We start from the raw sequence: 16,397 nt of genomic DNA, 5'->3' as shown, positions 1-16,397 counted from the left end.
TATGGCAACACGCTGAGGAGTACAGGCTACAGACACACACACAGCCACTCTATGGAGCGGTTTACCACCGCTCAAAAAACAAGAAATGACACAGTCCTTTTATACCAGCTTGCAAATTGTGGACTAGCCTTGAGGAGCAGTTTAGTGGCCTTGAGGAATCCACTGGGAACTGAATACCGTTATAATAATATAAATGGTAAGATATAATAATACCTAATAATATAAATTCACATTTGTTCTCCAGGTTCCTTTTTTTACCATATTTCATTTTTCATACATTAAAAAGAATTAAACCAATAAAAAAAAAGTCAAACCTCGGTTCGAAGTGAAGCGGTGAATCTGAGTATAAAGTTGTCTAGAGGTTTTTTCTGAATTCAGAATTCTGAATGAATGAATGATTTTATCTGGAGGGCTGGATTGTCATGTGAAGCTTGACCAATCCTCAAACTATGGTCTCATTGGACATTTTTAATCACCGGGACGGACACTACACACATATTCTGGACGTACGGGACAGATAAAACCTGTTAATTCTGGACTGAAATGACCATATATGGACATGGGGGACACACATGGGACACACATTTACGGACAGATAAATCCTGTTCATTCTGGACTGAAATGACCATATATAGACATGGGGGACACACATTTACGGACAGATAAAACCTGTTCATTCTGGACTGAAATAGCCACTCCTTGGAAGCGGCTTTCACCGCTTCAAAAACACTCCATTCCAATTGAAATGCAGCGCCAGAATCCACTCTCGTAGGTAGAACATTTGTGCGGTGTGACCGTGCTCTAAGACAAAAAAATAAATAAATCACACACAAGTGTCCCACGGAGCATGGCCAATGACAAGCTTTGCCGGACATACATATTGTACGTACAAACAGCCAAAGCCAGATGTAGGAGCGGTTAGCACCGCTCAAAGAAATGTTTTCCGAAAACATGAATTGCTTTGACACGGTCCCCGTTAAGGATCAGAGCCATCCTTACGGGAAGGTCGGTGGAGCTCCGCCGGAGCCTTCGAAGCTCCACCTCCGGAGCCTTCCAGAGAGAAGGATTCTAGGAGGTGTTCACAGGGTTCCAGGAGGAGGGACCTGTATCTTTCGAGGGTGTTCTCTACGCGGGCTAGGCGGTCCTCATGACTCTTCCCAAGATAGCTCTCTAGACGGGCGAAGCGGTCCTCGACACCCTTCTCGAGACCGTTAAGACGGGCGAGGCGTTCGCTACAAGACTTCTCAAGGCAAGCGAGGCGGGCCTCTATTGCCGCAAGTTGGGAATCCAGTGGGATAGGGGTCCCCTCCGGTTTAGGGGCCATTGTGGCTCTGATCGTCCTGTTAAGGATCACAACGGGTACGCTGCCTCAGGTGTACAATGACTGGAATGAAGACCGGGCGAGGGTAGGCCTACAACAAGGATGGATTTGGTTAAGATCTCTCTAAGATCTCTTAAAACACTGAAATTTAGAAAACCAATAATTGTAGAAAAATCAACGATGAACTGAAAACAAGGCGCGAGGGTTAAAATAGGCAAGAGAGGTTACGTCATGGCTGCGTCACCCTTAACACTCCCTGCTTCCATCTAGTGGTCAGTATCTCATCTACCTAATGCATGAGGATATATATATATATATATATATATATATATATATATATATATATACACACACACATATTATATTATTAATTGACATTATATATTGTTTAAATACCTGTAGATAACAAATGTCTATAATATACTATAGACTGTTTTTGACTAGAGCCAGACCGATGTATCGGTCGAACAGATGTATCGGACGTTTTTCGACCCCGATGTCGGCATCGGTCATTATCTCCCCGATGTATCGGTCATTTTTATAATTAACATTAGACCACCATTTGATGACATTTAGCCACTCAGACCCAAAACTTATATTGTGTTTGCCCCGTCGTTGATCCATTTGGTTTCATTTTACACTTATGAGTTAAAGATCTTATAAGGGTTCATTTGGTTACCAAATCTCCATCATTTAGCTGGGGACTACCTGGAAACCCCTCAAGGACCACTGGTGGTCCCCGGACCATTGGTTAAAAAAAGGAAAAAAGTTTTGAAGTTAAGAGGTTTTTGGCTATTTAGGCTATTTATTATTATTTTATATTATTACAAAACATCGGTTAAACATCAGCAATCGGTGGTCTAGCACTCTCCATCGGCAAACGTCGGCATCGGTCCAAAAATATGGCATCAGTCGGGCTCTATTTTTGACTGTTCGGAGAGTAGTTAAAAGAAGACACTGTAATGTTATCATTCCTGTATACTTTCAACAGACTCACTCAGCTCTACCACACACACAGTCTGCCAGCATTCTATGACAAGCGCCTAGTCCGCTGGGATCCTGTCATTGCTGTCAGCTGATCCCTAGTCAGTAAGAGACACTGACAGAATGACACGCCAGCGTCGCTAGAAGACAAAGACTTGGCACAGATCTGCTCTCTGGTTAGGCAATCATCATAATATGACAAAGTATAAATTGGGGCTTTAGTAGTTAAATCGGTGCCATGGCATTGGTCCGAAGGTTCATTAGTCCGAATTTGTTAAGAATACTATGCCTACAGTAACTCTTACCCTAACCTCAGTAACCCTAACTAAATTCGGACTAATGAACCTTCGGACTAATGAACCTTCGGACTTATGGGCAGTCCCTGTTAAATCATCTCAACTCAACAACAAACATGAAACAGACAGACAACGGCAAACCACAGTGAATACTGTATAATGCTGAAGAAACTGTTGTACCAGACACAAAACAAGCTCACCTCTTCTTGTCAAACTTGTCCATGCTTTCCAGTGGCTGGATGAATTGCAGCACCTCATCCCACTGGCCATCCAGAATGAGTTGTCTGTCAAAAAATGCAAATACATACAGCAATGAAGGGTCGGTCTTCTCTAAACCTTTTTCTAGCACATGGACATATTATACCCTGGACTTTGGATGTTCTCTGTGGGTAGGCTATTTGGTGGATTACCCACATCCCGGAAGATCAAACGTATACTTATTCATAGATACTGGAATATTAAATGAGGGTAAAAGATAGAGGTAGTGAAGTGAAGAGCTCCTTTAGGGATGTTTTGGGGGGAGAATGTACATGGATGAGAGATGGATTCAAACTACAACACCAGGGGACATGTGGACAGGGACAGGGACTAATTCTACCAAAATGTACGTCAGGTCAACAGGTACAGTACAGGGCAGAGCATCGGTCATTTTTCTGCATTGAAACATGACCACCATTCAGTAAATTCTACACTCGACAAGTGACAATAGTGATATTATTTTCTTTAAATAAATATAGGGGGATGGCCATTGGCCAGTCTACTCCTCCACCGTCTCCTACTTTTGCGGAATCTCTAACTATTTAGAAAAACACAACAAATAGCTGATCTACAAGCTCACAATGTGTCGATGTAGTTCGGCTATTTGAACTATTTTAAAAGGTTTTTCAAAATAATAAAACAAAAAGTGGCAAAAAAGTTTAGGCATAAGGGTTAAGGCAGCGCGCAAGATAGGTTCTTCTGTTCTCCCATTTAGGCCTAGGATTATTGACTGCTTTAACTATTGAAAAACAGCAGATATACAAGCTCACAGCGCGGCACCGAGTGCCGCGCTGCAAGCTTGTAGATCTGCTATTTTTGAAGAATCGTGAAAGTTTTAATTTTGACCAGATTCTATAAGTGTCTTTTGAATCCTTCTAAGGTTTTTGGAAAAAAACCTACGTTTCTATGTCAGCAATCTGGCCAGCCATCGTCAAAGAAAACATCCTTCCCTGGAGCTCAGTTAGTCTGTTCTTGAGAGACTACTGTGTCAGTGGTTCTCAAACTTTTTCATGTCAAGGACCCCAAAATTATATTTATTTGGCCACGGAGCACGGACCCCCATCTCAAAATATTTAGTTCCAGGGACCACCCAGAAGAAAAAATTGAGTTACTAACGCTCGCTCTAAAAATACATATATTCAAAGATTTGCACACATTTTCACGACTTTTTCAAAAATAGCAGATCTACAAGCTCGCAGCGCAGCACCGAGCTTGTATATCTGCTATTTTTCAACAGTTAAAGCAGTCAATAATTCTAGGCCTAAATTTAATTTACAGAGACCCAACAATCCAACCATCACGAGAAAAGAAAACTCCCCTTTAACAGGAAGTAACATGGGGCAGAATTTCTCTCTGGGTGGGCAGCCATCTGCCTCAGACAGTGGGAGGGGCCAAAGAGACAAACAGGCCTTGGGCTCAAACTGTTGGACATGCAGCTACAGAGGAGAATCCCAAACGCTTGGCTGCACAAAAAAAAGAAAAAACATGTTGTTTTAACTCATTGAGTGCCAATCCCGAACTAGTTCGGCTTTATTAGCGTATCGCAGAGTGCCGATCCCGAACTAGTTCGGCTTAAAAAAAAAAAAAAAAAAAAAATTGAAAAAATTTTTTTTGAAAATTTTTTTTTGGACCCCATCAAATCTGGTGAACATGATTTCAATCGCGATTTTGCATGTTCCACCCCCATACAACCCCATCTAACATACAGGGCAGCCATTTTTGTTTACATAACATGTAAAACATAATGGCTATTATCTCAAGAATGCCTGAACGGATTTCCAATCGGATTTTTTTGTTTGAAAGCTGTGAACAAACTGCACAAATCCACTCCAATGCAATCCAGGATTGCATTGGATTTTTTAGAGCTCATTCTTCTCTGTTTTTTTCCCATGCATGAGGGTGTGCAAGGTTTAATCATGGCTAAGTTGACGAAAATAAGGCTTCTAAAATGCTTGGTAGCCAATAGCTAACTTCAAGCTAACTTCATCCTCTTCCTGTACATGCACAAAGGAAAGTGTTCAGGCAAGTCATGGCTGCAGGGCTTCTGCATATACCAGCATATCTCTATGGGATTTTCTATGGCCACTGGGCGCCCTCTAGTGGTGAAAGGGTGGCACTAAATGAGTTAAGATGTATAAACAAATAAAAATAGATGAATATTGTTCTTGAGTTCAAATGATATTGAATTTCCATATTCTGGTCATTGAAATAGTCATGTAAACATGCCACCAGACAACCAGTATTCCTGTGGGCACTGACCGCAGCCCCGTAAGATAACATGAGAAATGGGCGCTTCTGAAATCTATGCTTGCATTGGCTATGATGCATCTGAAGCACACGTAATTGGCTCACTGAGAGAAAACTACATGCGAAATGTTCACTATAACGACACCCACAAAATACAGATGCCAGTATGAAAGTGGTTATTTTCACTTACCATATTAGAGCTGGGGGAGGGAAAGGTATCTGCAATTATACTTTCCTGGCACAGTACAAAAACTAGCAGTGCATTATACTGAATACTGTATATAGTTTACTAGTAAGACGCCTCAGGGCTACATCATTCTTGGCCATCTGGCCAGTGATGTATATCGGACCAGTTACCCATATATGGAGATCCATGTACTGTATATAGTACAGTACATCTCTTTTATGCCCATACATGGAGATCCCTGTCTGAACCAGCCGCACCGATATGGGCCGTCTTCCTCCATATATGGGCATTCACATATAATGTCCTGTTAGATATGGGCTTAATATTGATGACATCAGGGATCCCCATATATGGGCAATTGGGCAAAAAAGGGATTCTGTTAGAGTGGTTCCCATGACATCACAACATACAATATCTTTTTCCCGACTATGGGACTTCGGTCGCAATTAACACCTTGGGGAAACGTGTCCTCAGCATTTGACCCATCCTAAGTACATACCAGCAGTGCAGCACGAAAAGTATTTCATGAATAAACTTTAAAAAATAAATACTTTCTATAAATGATTTTTAAAAAAAACTTTAAAAGGCATGAGTTCAACATTGATTGAACTTAACTCATTTAGTGCCACCCCTTTCACCACTAGAGGGCACCCAGTGGCCATAGAAAATCCCATAGAGATATGCTGGTATATGCAGAAGCCCTGCAGCCATGACTTGCCTGAACACTTTCCTTTGTGCATGTACAGGAAGAGGATGAAGTTAGCTTGAAGTTAGCTATTGGCTACCAAGCATTTTAGAAGCCTTATTTTCGTCAACTTAGCCATGATTAAACCTTGCACACCTCATGCATGGGAAAAAAACAGAGAAGAATGAGCTCTAAAAAATCCAATGCAATCCTGGATTGCATTGGAGTGGATTTGTGCAGTTTGTTCACAGCTTTCAAACAAAAAAATCCGATTGGAAATCCGTTCAGGCATTCTTGAGATAATCGCCATTATGTTTTACATGTTATGTAAACAAACATGGCTGCCCTGTATGTTAGATGGGGTTGTATGGGGGTGGAACATGCAAAATCGCGATTGAAATCATGTTCACCAGATTTGATGGGGTCCAAAAAAATAAATAAAAAAAAAATTCAAAATTTTTTTTTTTTTTTAAAGCCGAACTTGTTCGGGATCGGCACTCTGCGATACGATAATAAAGCCGAACTAGTTCGGGATTGGCACTCAATGAGTTAAAATCTAGTCCTATATTGTGCTGATCAGAGCGTCCACCTACAGTCCACCGGCAAGGCATTTTATTATAGAATATATATTTGTACTTTGATAAACTTTACTAATTTCTTATCTCAACTTTACCGAATACGGCTCTTCTCCAACCCGTCTCTCTTTTGAAATATGATTTATGCTGTTACATACGGTCATGGTTGGCATTTGGAGCAATTCCCTGGTAATCCTGTATTTAACGTCATAAATGTGTGGGGTAATTCCCTCAGGCAAAGTCTGCAGAAATGCAGACTTAACAGAAAGGGTGCATAGAGTGATCTGAGGGAGCCTTCATGCACTTGACAGTTTGACAGACGGACAGCAAAGTCCTTGCAGGCTTCTTGTTAATGTGCCTTAACGTCTGTTAGTCCATACGGGTAGAAATTGGGACTGGGCCATTGTGTATGACTGTTAGGGCACGATCACACATGCAAATGCAGTTAAATGACTTAAATGCTTGCCGTGGCGAAATTACTATTTTGTTGTGCTGAATATGTATTATGTATGATGGGAGTGCATGCTGTGACGCGCACAGAAATTATTTTTATGGTTTATAGTCCATTTAAATGGATGTGGTTCTTGACTCCTCCAACTACAGCCAGTCCTACAGCCGTTAATCTCGTACTACGGACACAGACATGGGGGGCATAGGGGCACAGAAAGCCAGACGTAGGAGCGGTTTGCACTGCTCAAAAACAACATCAAATCACCCCCTCCCTTACAGCAGTGGTTCTCAACCTGTGGGCTGGGACCCCCAGGGGGGTTGTCAAATTATTTGGGGGGGTCCCCAGTTGTTTAGCTAAATGTTTTCTCACTCAACAGTAAACAGACCAACATAAAATGTAAGTGTATAGAGGGTAGCACATTTCTAAAGTGACAATTCAAGGACTTTAATACCTCTAAAATGACAAATTAAACATTGGTCAAATTGTCAAATATTAGAGGCAGAAATTGTGAAAATAGCCGATCTACATGCTCACGCCTCATTGTGAGCATGTAGATCTGCTATTTTCACAATAGAACCATCTTTATTATACAACTGAGCAAAAGCCGCATCCCACTTCCAAGCCATTCACGCCTACTCTGCATCCACTCCAACTCAACTTCAACTCAACGGTAGGTAGAACGTACGGAAAAATACCGCCCACCTCTATGCCGATTCGCTAACCGGCCCATTCACTGCAGCCGAGAACACAGCCTGCCCTGCAACGCATCCTGCTCCCCCCTCCCCCTTCCCCCCTCCTCACACACTCAGTCACTCTGAGCAGACAGCAGAGGGGGAGACCTCTCGCTAAACTAAAGCTGCCTGAAAAAAAGTTGTTTAAACAGCTTGGAAACCATTCGCTGACACTGGATTAATAACTGATCATCAATACATCTCAAATAGGGATCTACTACCTTTGTATGTTCAATTGGAGAGGACAACAGCAACACATTGAAATCCACGTTTTTAGGCTCCAACCGCTTGCATTACATCCAGAGAAATGCGATGCGATGCGTGATCATTTGTCTTCTCTTCAACACTGCGCAGATTTTCCAGCTATCCTAGGCTGTGTAACGTTAGGTTAACGAGCTTGTTGACCCTCATTTGACATAGGCAAACGGCACAGTCTGGCTTGTGCTGCGTGTGTCAACTGAATGCATTAGCCCAGATATCAAGTAATCATGATCTCCCCCTCATGCTAAGTTCCACTTCTCCCCAAAATGTATTTTCCATCATGAATGACAAGCCTATACTATTGTTGCATTTAGGCTCTTTATTAAACTATAAGCCTGTGTTTTATTGCTACACAATAATAGTAAATAAAGTAGCTTACTCTAAAATAATCCATCCATCCATCCATCCATCTTCAACCGCTTATCCAGCATCGGGTCACTGGGGTAACAGTTCCAACTGAGATTTCTAGAGTTCCTTAATAATAATAATTAAAATAAACAATACTAATGATTATAATTGCGACCGTCAGGTCGCAGTTACTATGAAAACCTCCACCGCCTGTCTGTCTGTCCGTCAGTCTGTCTGTCACGTCACATCACACTTTTTTGCCCCTATCCATGTGAAATTTTCCACACACAATCCTTGTCTGCCAATCCACAACCTCCACCCTTCCAGGGACCCCCGCAGCTCCAGGGACCCCCGCCAAATTTTTTAAAACACATTTTTGAATACTGCTCCTACAGTTTTTGCCCTAAAATCACACAAATCGCTACACAGTATGTCTACACTTATCTCATCGACATGGATCTGTCCCATATAGCGCCACCATCAGGTCGATTATTAACACATTTTTGGACCTAAAATCACGCTGCGACCTGACGGTCGCTTATCATACATTCATAAATACATACAGTACATACTGTATAAATGTATCCGCCTTATTCCACCTTTATCTATACATTTCCACAACAATATACAGACAGAAATGGCATATTTTGGACATAGTTCGAATCATGATTAATCATGATTAATGAATTTTTAAGCTGTGATTAATCTGATTAAAAATTTTAATCATTTGACAGCCCTAAGATGGATACATAGATAAAGATAAAGATTGGAATCTCGGAATGTCCATATCAGTTGCATCACTAACAATAATTAAAAACTAACAATAGTCATAATAATAATAATAATAATATCTGGAATTGACATAATACTTTTACAGTTCACTACAGTAAGGCACAGAACAGTACCATAAAGCACAGTACACTACCATACAGTACAGTACAGAAGATACAGTACACTACAGTACAGTAAGGTACAGCACAATACAGTACAGTAAGGTACAGTACACTACAGCACAGTAAGGTACAGTACAGAACAGTAGATACAGTAAGGTACAGTACAATACAGCACAGTAAGATACAGTACACTACAATACAGTAAGGTACAGTACAATACAGTGCAGTAAGGTACAGCACAGTAAGGTACAGTAAGGTACAGTACAGTACAGTGCAGTAAGGTACAGCACAGTACAGCACAGTACAATACAATAAGGTACAGTACAGTAAGGTACAGTACAGCACAGTAAGGTACAGTACAGTACAGTACACTACAGTAAAGAAGCCGGGGTGGACTCTAGATGTGAGCGGCCCGAAGGGCCGCGAACCTCTAGTGTTGTACAAAATGTAACCCTCACCCTCAAGTGCTTGTCAGGGTGGGAGGGGTTCCCAGTCAAAATATGATTATTTAGGGGGTCACGGCCTGAAAAGGTTGAGAACCACTGCCTTGCAGTGCGCTATTATTCCAAACGTAGGAGACGGTGGTTGAAGGAGCGCTTCTTTTCCATTCACGCGTGCCGAGGTTAGGTTTAGGCATAGTTTTACTGAGGTTAAGGTTAGGGTTAGGGTTAGAGTAGGCATAGTTTTACTGAGGTTAAGGTTAGGGTTAGAGTTTAATAGGCATAGCTTTTTGGGCTAGGTTTAGGCATAGAGGTTAACATTCACACCTGCGAGGTTCCAAGTGACCACAGCCGAGCGCTCCAGACCTCTGCTCCAGCCAATCACAAGCCGCGCCTTCTAATTTATGTAACACCGTCTCCTACGGTAGGAATAATCGCTTACAGTACCTGAGGAAGAGCATGTCATCGGAGTAGAGTCCGTTGATGACTCCGCTCTCCTTCTCCAGGGCCAGCATGCTGATGTGCAACTTCCTGGAGTTCAGGAAGTCCAGCATGAGCTTGATCACCTCCGCCTCCTTGATGTTGATGGTCTCCTCCGCTGTCATGGTTACTGGGTCACTGCCGTCAGCTCAGGTGACTGGAGGAGGGGGAGACCACGAGACAGAGCACAGGAGATGATCAGCGGTTCTCATAGTAGGGTCCAGTGTTGATTTTGTCGACCAAAACTATGACGAAAAATGTGTGTCGACTGCGTTTTTTTCACTGACGAAAACGAAATAAAGACTAAATAAAAACTAAGCTGTGATGACTAAAACTAAGACTAAATATATTGACAATTTCGTCAAAAAAAACTAGACTAAAACGTTAGGGAGGGACTAGTGGAGGAGAAAGTAATTTTATGTTTGGTTGCTCTCAGGTGTTGCTTGCTGAAAATAGCTGATCTACAAGCTCACAACGCGTCACTCTGCAACGCGTTGTGATCTTGTAGATCGGCTATTTTCAGCAAGCAACCAAGTGTAAAATCAGTCATTACGATGCCATCAAGGCCTGCCAAAATACATTTTAGTTGACTAAATCAACTGTAGATTTAGTCAACTAAAACTAAAACTTTTCAGGTGACTTCAGGGGTCCTTAAAATGTACAAGTCTTTTGAAAATAGCAGATCCACAAGCTCACAGTGCGTCGCATCGTGGCACGTTGTAAGCTTGTAGATCTGCTATTTTCAAATGGCTGAAATGTATATAGGGCTGAAGTGGTTAATGTATGTTTTGTAATAATAATCAAAATCTACAAAGTAACTTGTAACTAAAGTTTTCAAATAAATGTAGTGGAGTAAAAGTACAATATTTGGATCCTGGATGTAGTGGAGTAGAAGTAAAAATATAGAAAATTGGAAATACTCAAGTAAAGTAAAAATACCTCAAGATTGTCTCAAGTACAATACTTAAGTAAAAGTACTTAGTTACTTTACACCACTGACCGTATATACATCAGCCATTTTCAAAAACGTATGACCTTTGTTGTTATGCGAGTACTTTTACTGTAAGCTGGCCTATATATTTTGTTGCAAATGCTTTTGCGAGTGTACTTGTTTCACCCAAGTGAATAAAGGCCTTTACTTATAGTGATATTGATACTTTTACTCAAGTAAACCATCTGTACTTCTACCACCACTGGATGAAATGATGCAGATGGACAGAGCAGCTGAAAACATGCTTCCTACAATGAATGTCAAGTATTATCTCATCTCATCTCACAAAGAAAGAAAGCAGACATCTTCCTTATTTTTCTGTTTCCTTCCAAAATGACACAGCCACCATTTGAAGCTCTTAAAAAATGACTGCTTGCATTCATTTAGTATATTGAATAACAACGTTTTGAATCTTAAACCCATGTGATCACAGAGGTGTGTAACACAAATCCTGATTCTGACGCTTTCACACTTTCATAATAATAGCCTAATAGTGTGCATGGAGATCATCCCTGTATCAATATAGGGATGAGTGGAGATTTCTCACGAGGTGCTAAAGGACATAAACATGAGTTTAATACTATTGTCCCATGACTCCCATTACATCGTTTCATTAGGATATAGGCCTAATCAGAAATGATGCCCTCTGACTCAAATCAACTTGTGAAGGGTTAATCATTGCAACATCACATGTATTGTATAGAGCATCGCAGCGGAAGTGGATGCCTGGGGTCACTTTCACTTTCACCATTCATTTTCGCCATAGACTTTTACAAAAACATTTATAACAATTATGTTAAGCCTCGAACCAAGCCATCCAGGATGGAGGTGAATCATGATCATATAACCGTTTTTTCTATGAAAAGAACATTTTGAAAATCGCTAAACAAAGGGTAGTTATTAAATGTAGTATATCAAATAATGTAATATTAAAATATGTTTTCACATAGGATCAAAGGTTATATGGTCATGATTCACCTCCATCCTGGATGGCTTGGTTCGAGGCTTAACATAATTGTTATAAATATTTTTGTAAAAGTCTATGGCGAAAATGAATGGTGAAAGTGAAAGTGACCCCAGGCATCGACTTCCGCTGCGATGCTCTATAGGGCTGCTGTGCTGTGCTGTAACCCCAGGGCTCCACTGGCTGCGTCGCGTTGCTCTGCGTCTTGACGGCGTCATTGACGCAGACACGTTGCCGTCCGACTGGCTCCACTGAACGTGAATGTGTTGATATTTCAATCAAAGATCATAGGATATTCGCATTATCAACTGTAGTGTTATATATGCCTAATTATAATAATTTATGCTGTGTAAAGTGCCAGAAAAAAATAGCAGATATACAAGCTCACAACATGTCGAGTGCATGAATCTGTCATCATGCTGTTGTGACTGTGTCTGAGCTTGTAGATTGGCTATTTTCGGTACACCAGTCTAGCGCAGCCACGATAATGTATAGCCTAAAAATCTGTGTTCAAACTCAGTCACTCACTGCTGGCCTGTTTTTAGGAGGAAGAATTGAGAAAGTTGTTGCCTGTTGTGAACTTGTGATTAGCCTATATCAAGTGGGAAGACCACTGTAATTACATAAAAAAATATGCAAGGAATTTTGGGACATCTAGTCACCCTTGTGAATGACGTGAATGGATATCCAACAGCAGAAAGGCACGTACGGTATATAGGCTACATTTAATATGCAATGCAATTACATTTAATCATAATTTATACATGACTGGACGTTGTGGACGCCGTCAAAAAATTGAACCGGGGCAATTTTCGAGTTTGGACGCCGGCACCGGAGCGTCCGACGTTGACGTTACCGTCGGCAGTGGAGCTCCCTTCATTGATTAAAACGGGAGCGTTCCCAACGTTGACGTTGACGCGACGCTCGACGCGCCCGGTGGAGCCGGGGGGTAAGGAGATGATGCAGCAGTGTGTGTACAGTGCACTTGTGTGTTGTGTCCTCCTGGCTATTAGTGTCCTATGGTGCACATTCATCATTATGTCGGCTAGTGAAATAGCGGGCTGGTTACACCAGTACATTGACACTGCAAGACACACAGCCCAAATCTTCCATAAAGCATGCGTTTCAATGGGACCTGGTTGATCATGCTGCATCACCTGGGAAACCGAGGCATTTTTTTTCTCCTGATGTCAGCTACCTTGTTTATTATCGCTGCTGGCAACATACTGCGCACGCAGAGCACGAGCACACACGCTGTTCAGCTGCGCACTGCCACAGACACACAGAGAGGCAGGCAGGCAGCACTAATAAAATAAAAGACGCAAATGCAGACATGGTGCTTAATTATGATGGCTTTCGTGCAGGTGCAGCAGGGACATTTACCAGCACAGAAAAGCGTGTTGTAGCCGTAGCCTATATGCTATAACGTGTCCATGATCCATGTAGGGCTTTAACGCGCTACCAGGTCAACAACACACGCCATGCAGCCTAAATGAAACTCTCTCTCTCCCTTCCTCAGTCTCACCTGCTGTCAGTTTGCACCGAAATCGCACCACATGAAGGCGAGTCGACCGGGGCCCGTGCGCGGTGAAAATGCTAATCCAGTTGTTTTAATGAAAGTGGTTATTATCTCTCCGACTCCGACGTAGTTTGTCTGGAAAGGCTCCCGGCGACACGTCTGTCTGTCTGTCTGTCTGTCTGTCTGTCTGTCTGTCTGTCTGTTTGTTTGCAGTATTTCTCGTACACAAGTCTGGTTGCCAGCCAAGCCGGGGCGCCGCCGCAAAACCACCAATCAACTGAGGCGATGATGCACACGCACACACGCACAACCAGTACAATGCACACCGACGGCGACGGCGACTCCTCAGCAAGTTCTCTACAGAAAAGATTACATTGTGCACTTTTGCCTTGGTGATAATTAGATAGCCTGGGCTACATATTGATTTAACGTTAACCGAAGTAACTCCAGCAGAAACACCGACCAGACACCAGTGGCAGTGAGTGAGTCATTTTCAGGGCTGGGTGGTGTTGCCCATTATGGGCACATGGGTCCATCTGTCAAACTGCCTGTTTCAAAACCCAGCCAGAGACTATAACTTATTTATTTAGGCTATTTATTTTTCTAAATGTCTCCCGATTTTGCAACCCATTTTAGCCCTATTCTGTCATCCTGGGCGCTGCTCTCCCCCTGCCCTGAATTGGTGATAGTTCAACCAAAACATTACTTCTTTTCTATTGATTACTCACCCCATTCATTGAATTGATGGATATTTATTTTATTTTATTTGACCAATAATTTGATGACCAATAGTTGTTCCCAATGGAGACACAAAGAGCCTGCTCCTAAAATTATTGGTTTAGGAATGGAGTAATTGATACTAGGAAAAAATATATTTTTGGGGTGTGGCTTAATTTGAAAGACTTTTTGAGAAAGTCAATTATATTTTAGGCCGGGAATTCAAGGCAGATTTTGTTTAATCTCATTATATACCCCACTGTTGACAAATTAAAAAGGTAAGCCTATTTGTAGCCAAAAGTGTATGTATAACATGAACAACACCTCACAGTCAGGGCCGGGCCATGCTTAGTTTTATTCAATGCAAAATAAAAAGGAAATAAAACATGTTTTATGCATGTTGAATGAATGACAGCACAGCGTCTGATGAACTAAACCAGTGAGCACACATCATCATCACACTCACTGTACACTTTTCTAATCATTACTGTTGAATTCACCATTCAAACCTGGCCTTAAACAGCCAAGAAACAAGAAAAGAGCTTTTCCCCCGTCAGGAAAATCCATTCAAAAACAGCTAAATAACTCTTTTACTACATGATTGATTGATTTTGATTTGATTTGATTGTACAAGTGTATTTAGGTCTACCCGTATATGCAGCAACAAGATTTGCCCTGCCTTGTGCCTTTTCATTTTATTAATAGAAACAGGAAAGGGATTCATATTGACTTTGACCTACTGAAGGCAGGCAGGCCTGGCAGTCTCTACAGACAGCAGGGTCATTTTTGCAGTTAATGTACAATACATTATGATGAGTCATTTTAAGCACATCCTTGTGTAAAGGTCTTGGACAAAACATGATTAAATTGCTTTAATATGGCTTATATTAAAATTTAATTATTATCACTTAAATCCCTTATATTTCGTTTAACTGGGGTCTCCCAGCGGCCTTTCCCCCCCATCCCTAAACTTCTTTTTTATATATAAAAAAAACCATTCAAATACCCGATCTGCATCGAAACGTTGTGAGCTTGTAGATCAGCAATATTAAAACATGTTTTTAAAAATAGTAAAAATGGCAAAAGAGTTTAGGGATAAGGGGTAAGGCATGGACACAAATAGAGCCCCATCTCTACAAGTTCATTGGGAGCTTGTAGATCTGTTATTTTTGAAAGAATCGTCTATTTTGACATGACCTGAATGATAGGGACACTATAGGATCCATATGTTGTGCAGGCTAGTTAGTTAGCATACTGACAGAATGCTTAAAGGGATATTTTCACTTAAAAAAAAACTTTGGTAATTTTATCATCTAATCAGGCTTTTATGAACACCCTGAACAGATTTTAATTTGATTGATTCAATATTTAGATATTTTATATAAATGTTATCAGGCTTAGATGTTTAAAAGATGCTGTAAGTGATATTGTTTTTAAATTATTATTAAAAAGTTAAAGCTCTATACTCTGATAGTAACCTCACTAGCTGATAAATGGGTTCTCTCTCCTGAATGGATGACAGTGGTATCCTGACTTGTTTTCTTTTTCTTTTCTTTTTCCGGAGACCCCTGTTAGTGAACTCTATAGCAATGACTACTAGGAATATAGAGCTATTTAAAACTTATTTGAATAAAATAAATCACTCAGAACACCTTTAAGTGTTAAGAGTTTGAGAACCCAAGTGCCTGCCAAACAAATACACTCTAAGTCCGGATTGTTGCGAGAAAAGAAATCAGTCATGCAATTTCCTGGTTGTTACTTACAGTATAGGGATTTTAGTCATAATTCAGAAACTATACCAGGGACAAATACATTTACAGAAACGTAATTCCAAAGAAACCACTTGTTGTAGTACACACAGAGAGAAGAATAAATAAAAAAAATAAGATAACAGATAGTTGTCATGGCAAGCACTCTATTTTCTGTCAGAGAAAGGACTCTGCCTTCCTGACTGTTTGTATAAATGATTCATGGTGGTGCTTCCTTTAGACTAGAGCATTACCCCTCTGGTTCTGAGTAAGCTCTGAACCTGCACATATAGACATCAAA

At 41.1% G+C, this 16,397-nt stretch overlaps 1 protein-coding gene across 1 annotated transcript in view; it reads right to left on the bottom strand.

Moving 5' to 3' along the window:
- LOC308288081 (WD repeat-containing protein 47-like) overlaps window positions 1–10,282 on the bottom strand; it is a gene marked incomplete at both ends in the record, with an annotated part of 63,497 nt that extends 53,215 nt beyond the window's left edge. The window contains 2 exons of the mRNA XM_080729423.1: window positions 2,802–2,885; window positions 10,125–10,282. Coding sequence (XP_080585549.1) covers window positions 2,802–2,885; window positions 10,125–10,282 — 242 coding nt within the window. The remainder of the gene's footprint in view (window positions 1–2,801; window positions 2,886–10,124) is intronic.
- Window positions 10,283–16,397: the final 6,115 nt, after the last annotated feature.

The sequence above is a fragment of the Nannobrachium achirus genome (assembly GCF_963921795.1).
Source record: "Nannobrachium achirus genome assembly, chromosome: 1".
In the NCBI taxonomy this organism is placed as follows: Eukaryota; Metazoa; Chordata; class Actinopteri; order Myctophiformes; family Myctophidae; genus Nannobrachium; species Nannobrachium achirus.
This window is presented reverse-complemented; position numbering and strand designations above follow the sequence as displayed.